Source organism: Sturnus vulgaris, chromosome 1 (assembly GCF_052056855.1).
Source record: "Sturnus vulgaris isolate bStuVul1 chromosome 1, bStuVul1.hap1, whole genome shotgun sequence".
In the NCBI taxonomy this organism is placed as follows: domain Eukaryota; kingdom Metazoa; phylum Chordata; class Aves; order Passeriformes; family Sturnidae; genus Sturnus; species Sturnus vulgaris.
In genome coordinates, this window is record NC_142243.1 from 41,335,352 (window position 1) to 41,353,841 (window position 18,490).

Sequence of the window (18,490 nt, forward strand, 5' to 3'; positions counted from 1 at the left end):
CAGCACTGTCCACATTCATTTCTGAGAGCTTCCACTCCATTGTAGAGTGACGATTGTGACAAAGGGGTCAAGTGCTGCTGCAAGGCAGTGGCCTTGTGCTGAGTGATGCTGCCCTGAGATCCTGAGGGTTTGCATCTCCTCCTTGGTGGGACTTCCGTGCTCTTCTGCCCAGCATCTCCCCCCCACTTAAGAAACTCGTCTGCCCTGGGGGACTTTGGTGGTCCTTGCATGTTATTGCTGTCTCTCCTTGGTGATGACAAGAGCACGACCAAACCCTTGGACCATAACCCCGTGGGAGAGGTGTCTGTCTCTTAGCCCACGTGGGATGGCAAAGGGAGCTGACCTTCTGATGCCACCCCCTAGTTAATAAATGCAGCTAAGGCACTTTTAACCCCGTGGTTGTAGAATACAAAAATTTCAGGCTTCTGTTGGAAAAAGTGTTGAGAATTCTTTCTAGGTGGTGTTTTTCCTTTTTGGTAGGACTTTGATTTTCTTTTGTTTTTCAAAAAAGCTGAGCTCATTTTAAAAATCTGTAAATGGGAATGATAGTCTGGGAACAGACAGGCAGCAAAAGTAAGCTAATTTGGGTGTTTGTTTGAGTGAGACCAGCTACTGCTTATGAAGATGAAAGTGATTTGTCCTGTCCTGATTTCATTAATGAATGTTGTATGTATATTTTAAAAAGCTCTGATCAATAATGAAATATTTCAAGAACCAGTTGAAATTCAAAGTCATGAAACATAACCAGAAACAGCTGCATAATTTTGTTTGTATTTTGGTTGGTAATTCTTAAATGCAGTGAAAAAACCTAGTGCCTGGACTACTGACAAAAAAATAAATTGTAAAAAAAAAATCTTAAACTCATCCTTTGACTGTGAGCATTTCTTCCTTTATACTCAACCTTCTTTATTGTTCTGTTTGTAATGAAGCTGGACCTTTTTTTTTCTTGATAGTAGTTTGATAAATGGCTCGAGAGGAATTGATGGTGATGGCCTTGTTTGCTCCTTAACAATTGTGTCAGGGGAGGGGATTTTGTGTTTGTTTGTTTTTAATTCCCTTTTATTGGCACAAATTATTTTATTAAACATCAAAGTCGGTTCACAAACTTGGGATGTTGGGTGAGAACTACTAATCAAGAGGTCTGTGTTTTTAAAGATGTCTTTAAAATTGAACTCAAGTGTAAACTGACAGAAATATTGTGATCAAATGAGTAGCTGATAAGTACTATTTTAGCAAGTAGGCTGCTAGCCTGTGAAACTGCCCTATGCCAGGGCATCTACAAATAAAATACTGTGGCTAATTTTTAAAAGCTCAGAACATTTTAGGACCAAAATAACCATGTTTGTAATTAAGGATACTAAAATAGAAGCAGTCAGATCCCTGAGGATACAAAACAAAACAAAAATAAAACAAACAAAAAATCCCCAAACAAAACCCCCCCAAACCCAAAACAAACAAAAAAAACCCCAAAACAAAACAACAGCAACAAAAAATAAAAATCTCAGCCTCTCCCTACCTCAGGTCTGCTGGCATGGCTGTGGCTCCAGCACATCCTGGGTGCTGCCTTGGGAATTTGTGGCCAAGCCAGAGCCTTGCTTCAGGGAGAAGCCACTTTTCCTCAGCCACGGCACACACACACATGAGCTGTGCTAGAACTGAGCCAGTGAGGTGATGATAAGCTTTAGAAGCAGGTTGTCAGAGCTCTGTGTAAGTTGAATCACATCAGCTCTATGCCCTCCTGTTGTATGCTGTGTCATGTTATGTAGCACTGTGATATATGTCTGGGGTTTTGTATATGTGCAAAGGACTATTTGTGCTTCCCTTATGCAGGAGAAATAAAGGTCTTAAACGAGTGAATAATTTGGCTACACTTTCTTTCGCAGACTGTGATGCAACTTCAGCAGATTTAATTCTGCCCTTGTTACGTTTGAATCTGCAAATTGACTTCAATACACCAAATTATTTGTGAGTCTTCTGGCCAAGGTTTTGAAAAAGAAGAGCTGTGGCTGCTTTGCATGGCTGTTAAGACCTGGACGGCACTGTTTAGGAAAGGGGAAAAAAAAGAAAAATATTACCTGGTCCTTTATCTTTCAAGTCTGTCATGCAGCCTTCAATTAGCTGCACCTCAGTAGTGCAGGAGGGAGGGATGTAGCCTGCAGAGGAGTTTGGGATAGTCCAGGGTGGAATGTACAACAGATGCCATTGAGATGAATCCACTGGAAGGTTGGTGTTGATCCGTGCAGAAAGGTGCAAGAATAAATAGGCATCTGATAACACAGTGGTGCTTAATAAAACAATTTTTCTGTGGCATAGACATTAAGTAGTTTGATTCAGGCCAGAAATGGTTCTGAAGGAGCACATTTAGAGGTTGTCATGTTTAGCACTGTGCAGCAAGCAGATGACAGTGCAAGTAACAGATGACAAATTATTATGAGAAGCTGCTTGTATAAGTGTCCTTTACTAAACTGTTACAGAGATGAAACTATTCTGACCCCACCTTTAGGAACATATTGTATTTCCCTATTTATGTTTGCTATCATGTGATGAGGTGCAAGGGAAGGTGCTGCTTGCTAATTTTAGCCTTGCAGGCTGTCGCTGCAGAAACCTGGCAGTGAATGCTTCGGGAGGGTGGCAGTGCTTTGAGGGAAACCGGGCTGCACTGTGCCATCGTTCTCGATGGCTCTCCTAGCAGGGAGAGACAGGGCGAGTATTTCAGAGTCTTGTTTTCCTGGCTAGTGTTAATGTACTAATAGCTTCCTGCAGAAGAATTACTGAAGACTATAAAAAGCATTAATGAAAAAAGAAAAGCTTCTACTTTGGTGAATAACTGTAAGATGTGGCCACTGAGAAATGCAGCGAATGCATATATGCAACTTCACAGCCATTGCTGTATTTTTTCAGAGCTATGGTACTGAATTGGAGGAATCACTCTGCAGATTGACTCTCACATGTGCTCACCCATTTTGCTATCAGAGCCTGAACAAAACCCAAGGAGCCTTGTCTTTCCAGATGTTCTGAGTCATCTTTATGCAGCTGATGATGTTTAGAAGGGGGAAGGAAAAGAAAGGGTAGAAGATGGCAGGAGACCACTTGTGTCTCAGAAGCCCTCAGTATACAGCCTGCAAAGGAACTTTTAAATTGTGTCCTCCTTGCCAGGCCAGTGGATCATCGCAGCTCTGCTGGCTACAGAGGCTGTTCCAGATGTATTTGGAGCAGGGTAAGGTGTCAAGGTCTGAGATGGAAGCAAGGAAATCTGGGCTCTGTTTGGCAGCCAAAAGCTGTGGCATGGTCCTTCCCAGAGGTGCCATGATGCTGTATCTATTTGTTCCTCTGCAGCAGCATTTCATCTGTTGGGCGTGGTAGGATGAGGGAATTGTAATGGTAAATGGACCTCAGTGAAATATATAATTGCCTGATAACAGGTTGTTTCTGTCATTGAAAGACTTCTTGCCTGGTAAGAACTCATTAGCCCAGGGTTCTCAAAAGGAAATTTAGTGGCAAGCCATTGCAAACAAAATATTAGGCATATGAGGGATAACACAGATATTTAACACGAGCAGAGATAAGCGCATCAATATATTCTTTGTCTAGGATTCCCTGTTTTTTTCTTTTAAGAGAAATCCCTGTGAAAAAGCATTTTTAAATAGAGACATTTAAAAAGTGTGTTAAAATATCCAGTGTTTTTAATAGTCTGTATTTTGTCAAATGCATCACTATGTTAACAGTGTTTCTATTTACTTGCAAAAGATGTGATAGCAGTCCCCTTGTTTGTGTGGCTGCCACCTCCTCATGTTTTTGAGGATTGTCTACATAAGACATGGGATAAAATCTTTCATATAAAATGTTCTGAATGGTAGGAAGAAGGGGGACAAAGAACCACTGCAAAATTTTTCTTGCAAAACGAGAGTGGGGACAAGCAGCATCAATTACATATTTTTGGTAGCAGATTTAAAACACACTTTTTTTTTTTAATTTAATATAAAATCTAATTCTAAAACTGATTCCCACTTGGAGGTTTTTAGAGGACTGAAGTCTAATGGGTCAAATCACAGAAGATGTAGGATGATTATCTGTGTACAACATCTGGTTAGGAAGCCACAAAGCAAAAAGTGTTCTGGGGATATTTACTCTCTGCTTGCATTTCTCACGGCATTTCCTAAGATGTTCCCACCTGTTATTAGCAACACCCAAATGTAAGCCTTTTTGCTAGGTAGGCCTTTTGTTTTCCCAAATGGGTTGTTTCCTACAGAAAGTAAGTCTCAGCTCCTTTTGTCACACTCTGCTAATTCTGTCAGGGGAAGTTTATATAGTTAAAGAGTCAGAATTTAGGGAATATTGGAATTCTTCATGAGCCTGAATTTGGATCCTGTCTGAGTAGTTATTGGCACGTGGTCATTTAAACACTTGATTGGATATGTTGTGCTTTCCACAAGACCCCAGGCTTTGCTGTATTTAGTGATAGTTTGGTTCATTTTAACTAGGACTCAATCCTGCAGCTGTCTTCAGACCCACCAGGAAGACCTACAGTATTTGTTCTGCTGTCTTTCAGTGTCCCATTACAGATGTTTTTTCAAGTTTTCTTGGACCAAATTCCCCAAACCTAAGGCTTAAGTTGAAGTTAGTCCTTTGGATCTATTGTGTGTGACACTTTGAGTCTGACATTGAGCGTAGATACTCTGAGTACCTGGACTGAGTATGCTCCCATTGGGACCTATGCCTTGATATAAATGAGGGAGTCAGATTCCCTTCATGATTTTAAGTAAATGATTAAAAAGGAAAAAAGAAAAAAAAAAAAGAATTTGTTATAACTATGGATAGATGTAATTTAAAATCTTACTCAGACTGAACTTTGATTATCTGATGGCAGCTGCTAGTGTCATTAATTGTGCAATTTTAGTCTCAGAGATTTTTAAAGACTTTTCAGTTTATTTAATTTCAAATGATTGAGAACCAGACTGCCTTTAAATTAGTGCTGCATTTTCTTAGAGAGTGTTTCCTTAGTCTACACTATGGATCTTCAAAGAAGCTGAGGAATAGGATATTCACTATTTCTAATTCCTTTAATCCAGGGATATTGCATTAATGTAAATACTACTGCTGTTGAAATCTGTGTGGAACATTGTTGTTTAATAATGACTTTAGCAAATGAACTAAACTTGAGGTCAAAGCATAGCAAAGGAATAAGGTTCAGATGTCTCAGTTTTAGTAAATCCTTTTTGTGCAGTTGAATTTGATTATAGGATGTACCTGCACAAATCACTTAGTAGTCATTTGTTCTGTAAGTAAACGTGGAGAGCTTTTAGCATACATAATGTGTGAGGTGAAGGAGTTTTGTGCTGAGCAGTTCTTTCTTACAGCATTGGTTAGGCTGACAACAATATTTTCAGATAGCCTTTATCTCTGGTTGGCCAACCGCTCCCCCCACCTGGGTGTTACTTGCATTTTTGGTGAGGGTGCACTCCCTCCTGTCATCCAGCTTGTTGTGACACAAGGCCACATTGTAAGCCTTGCTAAAGTCAAGGCAAGCAACATCATCTACTCTCCCCTGATCTGTGGAGCTGCTTGTCTCAACACAGAGCAAGGTGGCCAAGTCTTGTTTGCCCTTGCTCATCCCTGCTGGATGCTCTTGTCCCTCACGTGCTTGGACAAAGCACCTATGAGGCTTTTCTCTTTAGTTATGCTAGGCTGTGTCCAGTCTGATGACCCCCAAATCCTCCCTCTTTTGAAGTCAGATGTAATTTTTGCTTTTTTTTTTTTTTCCAGACATCAGGAAGATCCTGATGGCCTCCAGTTGCTATGGCCTTTCAGATATAAGAGGGAGCAGCCTGTGGGTGACACCGGCCAGCTCCCTTCCAGTTTGTGTTCAGTAACCTCTCACTGGTTTCCTGGAGTAGTTTCTAACTTAATACTCCTCTTCCTCAGCAGCACTTCTCACCCCAGGCCCTACTACTAGGGGAAGACAGCCAAGAGCCCTGGCAGCAGATCTTGCCAGTGGAGACTGAGGCAAAGAAAGCACCAAATGCTTTCATCTGTCCTTTGTCACTTGTCCCCTGTCCTATTGAGCAGTGGGCAAATCTTTTCTTTAGTTTTCCTTTTGCTGCCAACACGCCTGTAGACAAGCTGGTATTCCTAACCAATTTATCTTTCTGCTCCAGCTGTATATACTCTAATACTGTGTGCTGTTATTACAAAAGTTGTAATACTTGTAGAAGTATTGTAGTTGCCACTCTTTCCCATTTTGATTTGGTTTTTCTAATGTAAATTATTTTTCATTTTAGACTTGAACTCTTTTTATTTTTTAACAACATTTTCTGCATATGAGCCTATGACAGAGGCATTAAGTGGTATTAAGACTTCTAGAATATTTATATGTCTCTGATTTGAAATATAAACCTTATTGTTACATGCCATAATTCTTCAAGCTTCTATTCTAAAGCATGGTACAACATTTATTAAGAAAATGTATTAAGGAGATTTTCTTTCTTCCTTTGCTTATCCTGATTTAACATTTGAAATTACTTCAAATACATATTCTTTGCTGAGGAAAAAATGCCGACTTGAAAAATAAATCATGCGTGAATGAAGAATATTAAAAGGTCAAAAAGCCAGAAAGCTAACAGAAGAAATTGGAGGCAATGTTGCAGTGCAGAAGGAAATTTAAGCTTTTGTTTATCAGGAAATATATCATTTGGATGAAAAACAGTAAATAGAGATGGTGATTTGTTTCAGGAATTTAACATATGTACCCTGTTACTCTGAATTCCTATTGCTTGCAACAGGAGTACCTCATTATCCCAATTAGTGGCGCGTAGGATTTTACACAGATGCGTAACGAAGCAGCTGCGTCCCCACATTGCAAAGCTCTTCACCTCTGAGCACAGAAGTTCAGGTTCTTCATATTGTTGCTTTGCACGGTATGGAAAAAGCACATGGCACAGAGCCCAAAGTGGTTTAGGCAGAGCATCTTCAGCTGAGTCTGCGTCTCTTAGCAAGACACTTGGCTCATCGTGCCACAACATTTAGCAGAAAATAGTGATGATTTTAGGGAACTGAGAAAAAGCAAGTTGTCGTGTTGAAATAAAATTTCTGCACTATGAGACATCCTAAGTGTATTAGAAAAAAGAGTAGCTTGCCTCTACCAAACTGAAAGTTGGTTTTGTTTGGATATCTAAATTGAGTCAACATTTCTGAGTGCATGAGTCAAATGACATTTGAAACTTTGGACAATCACAGTGGCACAATCTATTGTTGAAGAAATGGGAAGAGACTGAGAACTTACACTATAGTAGATGTAGATCTTTTAAATTTTTATTCCCCCTGCTCTGAGAACTGCTTAAAATCAGAGGCTGGGGAAACACTGAAGAAAGAAGTAGGAATTAGATGGGAAAGGACTTACTGACTAATATTGTGTTGCAATATCTTAGTTTTAAAGTGATAAAGTGATAAAGTTTTAAAAGTGATGGGTCTTTTGCATGTCTAAGCAGCAGGTCAGGTTTATCTATATTCAGATTCACTGTTTCTGAAGCCAGATGGACATTCTGGAGTTACTTTTACCTTTCAAAAAAAGCTTCATAGTTTTCATTTACCTTGTAGAAAAAACATGCCAGAATCTCACTAGTTGCAGAAAAATAGTTGCCATCTTTCAGTGACTCAGAGTATTACAAAATTTCCATCATTCAGTAGTCCTGTGGTTCCAGGACCTCATGTCATGGCAACCAAGTTGATGCTGGGCATTAACTGCTGTGGCTTAGACAGGTGGCCAAATACTCCTGTGATCAATTAGGACCTTTGCGTCAGCCTGCATAGGGTGTGAATATAGGATGTCTCTTGAGAGTTTAGTGCTCAGGCTTCAATTCAGCCTAAGGTACATATTACATACTTGTAAGACTATGGATAGAAACAAAAGTATGGCAATATTTTGTTTCATAGATCCAAAAAAGACAGCAATGTTGGGGTTTTGTACTCGCAGCATGCTTAAATAAGTTCATTCTCAAAACTAATAAAATGTAAAGAAAATTGAATTTTAAGGGGAAAAAAAAGTCTGTAAATAAATTGAGTGTAATTCTGAAAATTCCAAAGGTAAAGAATTTTTGCATTAATTATTCAGTTTATTTAGTAAATTTTGCCTCAAGTGGATTTGATTGATGTCTGGAAGATATTTTAGTTGTAAGTTATATTAGATGCTTGTTAAATTAAATAAAATTAACCATCTTTTCCCATACTACCTCCCAAGTCTGCCACATGAAATCTAAATAAAATGGAGATTTGATAAGGTATCAGAATCTGCAGTAAGAAAGTGGAGAGTGCTTATTCTTTTTCCTTAGCATATGATTTAAAGCCCATAGGTGACATCCCAGAATGTTCCTGGCATATGTTGCTCACCTTCCTATGTTCATAATGTTTTGTGTGCTCCTAGGATGCCAGTAATGTGGTGCTCAAAGCTCCTTTTGACCTGAAGAAGGTCTGGAATTCACCTCCCCACCCAGTAAAGGCTTGCAGAGTCCCATTCCTTCAGTCTTTCCATGTGCCCAGTTTCTCAGGTCATGTATAATGGTGACTTCTTTAAGAAGTTCTCTCTCTTGCACAATCAACTGCTTTTAAGAATGCAGAGGAGTACCTAGAATGGGACAGAGAGGTTCTTGATGGGGGTTTTCACCCCCAGCTGCCTGCAGTGAGCCCTGCCCCAGCTTCCCTGTCTCCCTTAGCCTTTATTTTGGTACAGTATTCAGGGCTGTCAGAAGCATGAAGGTGACTGGCATCACCTTGACCAACTATGTCCATAGATTGACACCTTAATTTTAACCTAGATTTAAATTCTTAACCCCACCATATCAGTTTACTCTTGGGAAGGCTTTCTAGCTCTCCTATAAATGGAATTACATACATTGGTCTCACAAGGTTGGTTGTGTCCTCTTCTTCCTAAGTGAGGAATTATGTATGAACTGTAATGACTTGTGTGGGCAATTTTTTAAAAAGCTGTTTTCTGTGATGAATGTACTGGATGAGTTTGCACTGGAAGCAAAATTGTGGTGAGGTTTGTGATGGCTCATATCTTCTGTGGGCATCCTCTGGCACCCTGCCTGGGACCAGTATGTTACTGTAGCTCAAGGGGTCTCAAAGACAACATGAACTCTGACTATTGTGAAATGCCCCAGATTCTGTGGTGATGATGCCACGCTGTTGTGGAAAGGAAAAGCCTTTCCCAAACTCTGCATTCCATGGATTCTTTCAGCCACAGGATGGGAGGCACAACTCATCTTTATATATACTGGGTGGAGGAGGCAGAGTTTCCCCATGTGCATCTAAAAGATCATTGCGGTAACATGGGGAGATGATGAGCAACATTCCTGGGGAGCTCTGCCATCCCTGAATCCTCCATCCCAACAGTGCTTATGTCAACAGTGGCAGATTTCCTGCCTAATTCTTCTATAAGAAAGATAAACTGAGGAAACTCGGGTTGGATCTGTGAAAAACCTTTTTGCTTGGGCTTTCTTTCTGCAGAATGAAAACACATCTGCTTCTGATCTCAGCTCGCCAAATTTCAAGCGGAAAGAGATGATATCCACGTTTAGTTTTGTTCTGTGCCCTAAATTCGGGGTTATATGGGGGGGCTCTTATTGTAGCCAGGTTCTCACAGCAGTGCTGATATCAGGGTATGTGTGGACTGTGTACAGAAAAGCAATGCAATGCAGCACGTGCCTGCTACAGCTCATTTCCAAGATGCTTTTAGTCTGCCACATGTAAACAAATACCCAGAGAGTAAATTTAGTTTCTCAGAACCAAATATGTGTTTGTTCTTGCAAACATTTGGAAAGTTAAGTATCAGTCTCTTGGTCTGCATTTTTATTCTTAACCTTCAAATACGCCAACAGCTCATTGTAGCCCCAAAACTGGCTACGTAGAAATGTAAACACGAACAATAACTTCTTCTCAAATTTATTTTTCCCCCTCTGTTTTTTTTTCTTTTTTCTTCTTTTACCACAGAGTTGTTGTATTACAAACAGTAATTGCCGTTATTTTTTGATCTGTGCTCTAAAATATTCTTATTAGAGGAATTGTAATGTTTTATTGTCCAGATCGCTTAGATTTAGTAATTTTAAGATCTAAAGTCTGTTCACATTTAGTCTCGGTACATCAATAAAATATGAATGGATTGGGTAATGAAGCAATAACACTAATTTATGTCAAAGGATACAGGCTATTGTTTATGAGTTTGCCAAAGTGCCAAAATACTTTATCTATAGAAAGAATTCTTCTTCTCCCTTGTGGAGAAATAAATAATGCCTCAGGAATATTCTGTCATGGGAGCCTTCTGCCATGAAATAAATAGGAGGAGACAAGGCTGTGAAGGTTATTTTCCACTCTGGAAAATATTTATTTGATGACACAGCTCTTATTGTTAAGTTTTGGCTTTTTAATGCTAGGGACTAAATTTTACCCTCTTGGCTGGATGTAAGAAGCCCTAAATTCAGAGAAGTTACCATATTTTAGACCTGAACTACAGATAGTCTGTGGATAACAGAAAATTGCTTATGAGGGATGAGCAGCTCCATCTGTGGTATAACGATGTGTAGGCAGGAGAGGGTGAAAAGCTGAAGCTGGCAGCTCGGCAACATTTATTACATCAGTTCAGTGACCAGATCCCAGGCAGGCAGTGATGGCCAGGGTGTTCTCCATCTGCAAACAATGCCTCTAATTTCTGTGCCATTCCCCTCTCTTGGACTGGTTTTTGCTGGGGCCGTTCATCATCAGGTGAGATGATCTTCAGGCTTTCCTAATGATATGTTCTCTAATCCACTTCATTATTTCGACTTCATCACACTTCAAAATAAGCTACTTTACACCCGACCAATTTGTTTTTGAAATTTCCTGTGGATAATGGTGGTAGTGCAGACTATTTCAGTCTGTCTTACTGGAAATAGGAGACACTATGATTAGTGAGAAGATTTTCAGGCTTTTAGTATATGTCACCCTGGCTAATGACTGCTAAACTCTCAGTGCTCTTGAAGATACCAAGAATTGCTGGAGCTTTTTCTTTGCTCTATTGGTTGGTTTCAATTCAGAAAACTGTATAAAATGAGACCTACTTTCCAGATAATGTCCCATAAAGAATTTCTTCCTCTTCCTGTGAATGCCTTGATTTCTCTGTATTGTCTACCTGTAAATATTTATAAAATGCTGAAATCTTCACAATCCTGATTTGGAAGAGAAGTATTTTGGAATAGAGAAAATTGAGCCAAATTTTGCCCATGCTTTCATTCTACAGATCTTTAATGCTTTGTGCCAGGTTCAAGGGAATTATAAGCCTCAGGAGTATTTAGCCTACTGATTTCAACAATTTTGTCTGTGCAGCAAAGATCTCAAAGTATTTTATGGATCCATCAAATCCCAATTTCAATCTGACTGTTAAATGACTACTGTGTCTGTTGGAGGACTAGGTTGGGCTTTTTTCATAATTTCCATTTTCCCCAAGTGACTTTTTTTTTTCCCTGTGTGAAATTAAAGGGTAAGCAAAATACAATTACACCTTTTTCCCATGTAATAAAGATATCATTTGGAATAAAGTAAGTTCAATGCATACATTACAATCGCAATAGCCCTGTGAACACATAATTCTAAGTTTGTTTTTAAATTAAAAATATTATTAATGACAAAACTAATCTGATTGGTATTTTATTATTTTAAATTATTTCATTCATTCAGTTTAGATACAGAATAGCAAAATCATTGCATGCAGAAATAATTTTTTATCTGCAAAAGAATTAGGTTTAGCTCTAGTTATTAAGTTAGACTTTAATAATATTTTCCCCATCTTTAAGTAATATTGCAATTCTTAGTAATGTCTTTCATCCAGTAATCACAGAGCATTATAAATGCCTTAAGAAGGTAAGGAAGAATCATTACAGATTAGTAAACTGAGATGTAAGTAACTTAAATGACTTGCTTGGAGTAGCGCAGTGATTTTGTGGTACAAAGAGTCTAACCCGTCAGCTCTGACTCACTGGGCTTCTTGTATCCAGCAAATCACTTTTAAAGGCCTTGGAAGGAATTCAGAGAAATCAAAATCCTCCTGAGGTGTGTTCTGGTTTTCTTGATTGAAGGAACTGTGAGGGAATAGACTTTGAACCTTATTGTCTGCGTTCATCTTCTGAGTTTACTCACGTTTTCACGTGCCATTCTTTTACAAATTGAAAATGTTGCCAAGAGGTCAGTTGGTGCTTCTACAAAAACAGTTGAGGAAGCTTTGTTACTGTGCAGAGGGGTTAGAAAACTCAGACTCTTTTACATCTGTTTATTTTCTCTTATATGTCTAGGGAAAGACCTGACTATGTAAAGAGCCATCCAAAAGCATCTGTCTTCCAAGCCTTCATTGGCCAGATGGGAGATAGGCAATAGTCATGGCTGGATTCTGCAAGAGCACTGAATGCCCTACAGACTTGGGAAGAAAATTATAACTCGAGTTCCCTTGACTGCAGCCTTTCTAAAATACATGAAATGTCTGTGTTGCCCGCTTCAATGTTCATCTTTTATTCACTTTTCTGTTCGACCTGTCTGTGGATGAGAAATACAGCTTACCTTCTGGTGCTGTTCCTCACTGAGGAAGCAAACCAAAGGCAGGAGACTTACTATTACTTTGATGTAATTTTTTCCCCCCTATATTTCCCTTACTGCTCTGCTTTCTCTTCAGCTGTGATGATTGTCTTTTGCTTAATAGATTTTCTGTTCACTCAGCTCTGAAATCCCATCAACAGATGAAAGTTTGGTGGTGTCCTCTCATCCTCTCTATAACTGGCTAGTAAGAACTCTCCAGCTCTCAAAAATTACTCCTTCGTACAGTAGGATGTAGAGAGGACAGTATTTTCCTAATGTGAGCTGTAAAGGGGTATTTGCACAATTTATTTGTATTTACTTGGTCTTATTTTATTTTTCTCAATTGGGAACAAAGGGAATTGTGTTGTAATTGGGCACTTAGATGAATCTAGCAGCTGGAAAACACTCCATTCAGAGGGAAATGGATAGTGTGTGTTCACAATTGCTTAAATAACACATGTTTTAATGTAGGACTGTGTGTTGTACTCATTTTTTCATATAAAATATGAACTATGATAGGAAAAGTCAACATATCACTGTTAATAGGGAATCTTTCCAAGACCTCCCTTTCAAGTGGATAAAAGAGTACAAATCTGGGATAGCCAAAGGTGACTACAAACAAATTGGCTAGTCCATTAGCATAGCTGTCCAGCTGCATCCTAGGCTCTGAGGCCACTCCAAAACCACAAGCCCGACCGCTTCAGAAGCCTGCCAAGGAGCCAGCTGCTGCTAATAAAGCAGACTCTACAACTTGGCATCTGGGACCTGTGATTCCCATCCAAAAGGAATTGTATGTGAAAAATATTTGAAATTTGTCTTTTTAAGTAGGGTTTTGCTTTGGAAGGAAAATACTTTACTCTGAGCTTGCAACTTGTGAAAAAATACCTAAGAGTACTTGCTTGCTATGGAAAGAAAAATACTGTTCTTGTGTAAGGAGGTTGGATGTTGGAAGCAGGAGCGTTGTTCATTTAATATCTGAGAGGCTTCTGGTTCAGCATTTCTGGGTTATTTAGTTAGAAAAACCAAGGTGTGTCTCATTATTCATGCCTAGCTGTGCATAGTTTCACGGGACACTTCGTTTCAGAGAATTGAACTGTAGGGTTTAAGCAGAAGGGTGCATTCCTGGGAATGGATAAGAATTAGCACATAAATTTTTTCACTTTTAAATAATGAAAAAGGAGAAATTTCATTCATTTTTCAAAGATGAAAACAAATCCTATTAGCCATTCATGCTAAATTAATAAGCTGCTTGGAATGATCTACAAACCAGTTCATTCCCCACACACTCTCCACTGAATAATGAAGCATGAGAATTGAAAAATGAGTTGGTTGCATTGGTTATGTGAAAAATTAATGGTAAAACCAGCTCTGAATTCCAGATCTCTTTTGAAATGAAACATTTTGCTTTTGACTATTTTTTTTTTCCTTGAGGTGTAGGTCCTATACTTGGTTGTGGTGGCAAAACCTCTTTTCCAGTGTTCTACAGCTGGTGTCAGGGTATTTCGAACCAGTCATGACAGTGGTGCTCCTTCTGGCTCTCAAGGCAGAGAAGTTAAATGCTTTGCCCCCAGCCATGGAGGGGTCCAACATCAGAACAAGGCACAAATATCCTGCTACCTGGTGTGCAGGTGGTCCCCCAGACAGTGTCCCACTTTGGCATTGTTCAGGATCCTGTACCAAGTCCCATATCTGGGATCATCATTAGGTTGCCAGTCATTTCTTTCACTCTTGACGATTACCAAACCAGATCGTTTGCTCATTTAGAGGCAAAGTGCATACTTCTGCCATCAGTCACACACTCAGCAGCTCAGGAAACAAGAACTGGAAGCTTTCTTCTGACCTGAAGCTTTTAGTCTGGCAACCAGCCAGAAGATGTCATCAGTACAGGCAATTTGGTAATCTTTCTGCAGATGGTATTCTGGGGTACTGGGTATGCATGGAAATTACTGTGGGCTGCTGTGGCTGAGATTTATTAGCGAAGAGGGTTTGGAGTGTAGCAGTGTTTGCTGGGCTGAGAAGATCAGCATCCCCCAAAGTGGAGTGTGGCTGCCTCTCTGCCCACCCTTAAAGCATCTGCAAGGATACTGCTGTGAACCCAGGCATCCGTGTGTGCCTGTTGTCTGAGCAGCTCTTAACTGAGGGACAGCCTGTTGTATGGCCTCATTCTGTGTATACTGAGGACTTTTTTTAATAGCTCTGGCCTCAAAATAGGTGTAAATGTAATTCGTGTTCACTTCTACATCCCTTTTCAGGTGGCTGAGAGGGATAAAATGTCTTAAGCTTAAATTAGCATTAGGCCCCCAGTGTTTTCCTCTCTGTGAGAATAAAGATCTTATAATAGAATGCAAATTGCTCTTTGTATTTCAAAAGTAAATTTCCACTTATTTTTTTCTTTTTCTTGCTTATTAGTTTGGTGTGAGAATAGGACATTTATTCATTATCCCCTGCTAAGGCATATATAATAATGATTAATAATTAAAGTACATAGGACTTCATTGCCTTATGGAAAGGTCTTTCACTGCTTTATGTCATTTACATGCATTCAGTGTGCACGGTAATCTGGGAGGTGTAGGGTAAAGCGGCAAGAATGTAACCTCGACCTCTGTTTGTCTTTTTATTTAACCTTAGCAATGCTTAAAATGTGCAAGATTACCATGGGAGATTTCCTGAGCTCTTGATGTATTAAAGCCCAACGTGTCATACACAGTCATACCTGCTTCTTCCATGGCTCTGCAGTGCACAGAGATTTAAATATGCTTTCAAACAGGATATTATAATATGTAGATGCCTACATATTTTATACAGGTTAGTGTTGCCTGCAGTGTTATCCAGCTGGGCCGTGGCCATGGCATAGAGCTGATTTCCAAGATGTGTCCCCAGTGTTGGGGCTCATTTGAGGTTGCCTGTGCTGGTACTCAAGGTTGCTGCTTCAGCTCTCTATTTCTGGGAATGACATTGAAGCTTGAGTGGGTGGGGATTACCCAGTGATAAAATGTGTGTGCAGAGAAATATGATCCGTATGCATTAAGTGCTTTTGATTGTCAGCAAAAGTATCTGTACAGAGACTTGGGAAAGACAGCTTATTGCCCTTTCTCTTTTACTGGAAATGAGAGTGAATGTCATTACTTGCTAGCACGGTGATCACACTAAAAAGCCAGTACTTTTTCTTTTAATGGCTCCTACTTGTGTCACATTACAACCGGGTGAGATTGCAGAGGAATTGTGATGTTTTGACACTTGGTGGTATGTTCCCTTTCTCCTGGTTTAAATAGGAGTACTAGGAAGGAGGAAGCCAGGAGAAAAGGCATCGGTGCAAGTGTGGTGTTTCATTTCATTGAAATGTCTGATTATCACCTGTCATTGATGCTCCCCTTATACTCTCTAACTTTTTTTTCCCTTCCTCTAAATAAGGGACTAAACAAAGGGACTTGTTTGAACGAATTTGGAGCTTCTAATTTAGAAGCATCCATCTACCAAGACTGTGATTTAGTGTATGCATAATTATAAGCACTAAAGTAGAGCCGCTGACATTAAAGGGGCAGTTGATTAGCATGATCAGAATTATTCACAGACTTAAATATTTTCTCTGTTCAAGGCCTAAATGCAGAACAAGCGTATTAGAAGTCACTAAAGTGTCATTGCTGCTATAATGAAAATTGCAGATGTTTTGCTTTTATTAGTCCATTAGCATAGCATGGTTAACTTAGCATTGGTCCAACATTTACCTGCTGTTGCCACTACACATAAAGCTAGCAGAATGTGCTGATCAGGTTGTGGAAATGGGATTTTTCTCCCTCTCAGCAGGCAGTTACATTCCTGGACCTCTGGCTCCAGTTCCCTTGGCTGCCCATCTGGAGCTTGGTCCTCAGGATCTTCCAGTTCCTGCAAGTTGTTCCCTAGATTTCAGCTTTTCTGCATAGGTAATGGCAGTGACAGGATGGCCTTCTCCTTCCAATCACTCCTTTGTTCTCCTGGCAAGCACCCTGTGCTGTGAGTAAATATTCCAGTGGTCAGAGAGCCAGGGATGGTTGCAGCAATTGAAATTCCCCGTTGTTGCTTCAGATCAGAGAATATTTAGGTAATTTTTCTAGCATGTGGGCGTCTTTTTTTCACAGCATGTATTTACCAGTGAGTTAGGAGAGAATACTGTTTTTCCCTGTGAGAATGCCTCCCTTCTTAAGCAATATCTCTCAGTTGCTGTGTGTGGTTTGTGGTTGTTCAGAAGTGGGTATGATTTTGAGAGCAGAAGGTCTTGGCCTGATCGTCTTTTCCAAACCCTGTTTCTCTATTGCGAAAGACATCCGTAACAACAGAGTGTTTTCAGGCTGCTTTGGAAATTTTTTCCTCTCTCAGACAAGCAAACCCTCTGCCACCTGACTGTGTGTGTACTGGGTGCTCCTCATGTTCAGAAAAGACTAACTCTGCTTCTGGCACCAACTTCTGTACCGTTGGCTAGATATTCTTATTTGTGTTTTAGTGTACTCCTAGAACAGAATGTGTCTAATTTCATTCTTTAATGCTAGTTACTCCTTGAGTATACTTCAGAGCTTTGTTTTGTGATCTAGGTACTTTAATTCCAAATTAAAAAGTATAGTAGAATAACGCTGTTTCATAGCTATGGCTGAACCCAAAATGTTGATTGGTCCTGTTTTGCATTTTCAAAGGCATTGCTGGCTGGGAGTGGGTACAGGTGCCATAGGAATGGGCAGCTGAGAGTAGTCAGGGAGGGCAGGACAGGCATAGCGTAGTTCTGGATTTACCTCGGTAAAGCACACTCTTCTGCCATGCTATTTTGCCTTTTCCAGTAACAGCCTTTTTTTTTTTTGCTCTCTTTCCAGCAGTCCTATGCACCAGCTCCCCACCCCATGGCTCCTCCCAGCCCCAGCACAAACAGCAGCAACAACAGCAGCAACAACAGCAGCGGAGAGCAGTTGAGTAAAACCAACCTGTACATTCGAGGCCTTCCACCCGGCACCACCGACCAGGACCTTATCAAGCTGTGCCAGCCGTAAGTGCCCCCAGAATAAATACTCTGTGTCTTTGTCGAGGAAGGTGTCAGAGCTGGCCTTCCTGCTTGCACTTGTGTGGCCACTAAAAGGCATCAGAAACCTCCTGCACTTGAAGGCTGACTGTTTTTCCTTTAGTTTGAACGGTTAATTAATGCCTGCTAAAAACCTTCGGGTAATGAGGTTAGGGGAAGAGAGGTGAGGGTCTTCACATTGACTTCTGTTTGCTCTAATCTGGTTGATTTCTTATGTTAAAAGGAGAATTTGCATGGCAGGAAAACCTCCCTAATGACAGATTTTATAGTTATAATGATCTGTGAATCACAACCCAGTGCACAACACAACATGGGTGTTCCTCCCTCAATCATTTATCACATTTTATGATTGCTGTGTCACATTGCTGGGCTCAAAGTTTGAGAAGTATGAAACCCACTGAAGGTGGCCTTGTAGCCGTATAATTAGCATCTAATTAGCTACAGTGCCACTGAAAAATGATGCTGTAGAAAGTGGCACCTTTACCTCCCTATTTATCTTGAGGGTCATATTTGCAGACTGTACTGATAAAGCTTGGTTTTTATTGTGTTTTATTTGTGTTGAAACCAGAGAGGTGGCATAAAGGAGCTCTTTGCTCTTTCTGCATCATCAAAGGAATTACTTCCTAAAGCACTGCACTCTTCTACCCTTCTTCTTTTGACTAAATGTAGTGGGCAATATGAAATGACAACCTGATTGAAATTCTAAAGGCTTGGTTATTATTGATGACGTGTGGGAGGGGAATAATCCAATTTGAGATACCAGCCAGAGATCACCATGGTGGAATTTAGCATAATGATGCAGAACTGCAGTGCTTTTGCCACAGAGTCATCTATTCCAAAGGACAACATCATCTCTGT

General features: G+C 40.0%; 1 protein-coding gene across 6 annotated transcripts in view; it reads left to right on the plus strand.

The window, feature by feature from the left end:
- Positions 1 to 18,490, plus strand: part of RBMS3 (RNA binding motif single stranded interacting protein 3) — a 701,354-nt gene that overhangs the window by 336,094 nt on the left and 346,770 nt on the right. For 5 of the 6 annotated variants that reach the window (XM_088164438.1, XM_088164432.1, XM_088164435.1 and 2 more), the window contains one exon: positions 17,430 to 17,599. In XM_088164438.1, the coding sequence (XP_088020564.1) occupies positions 17,430 to 17,599 (170 nt within the window). The remainder of the gene's footprint in view (positions 1 to 17,429; positions 17,600 to 18,490) is intronic. The other variant, XM_088164444.1, reaches the window with a different exon arrangement.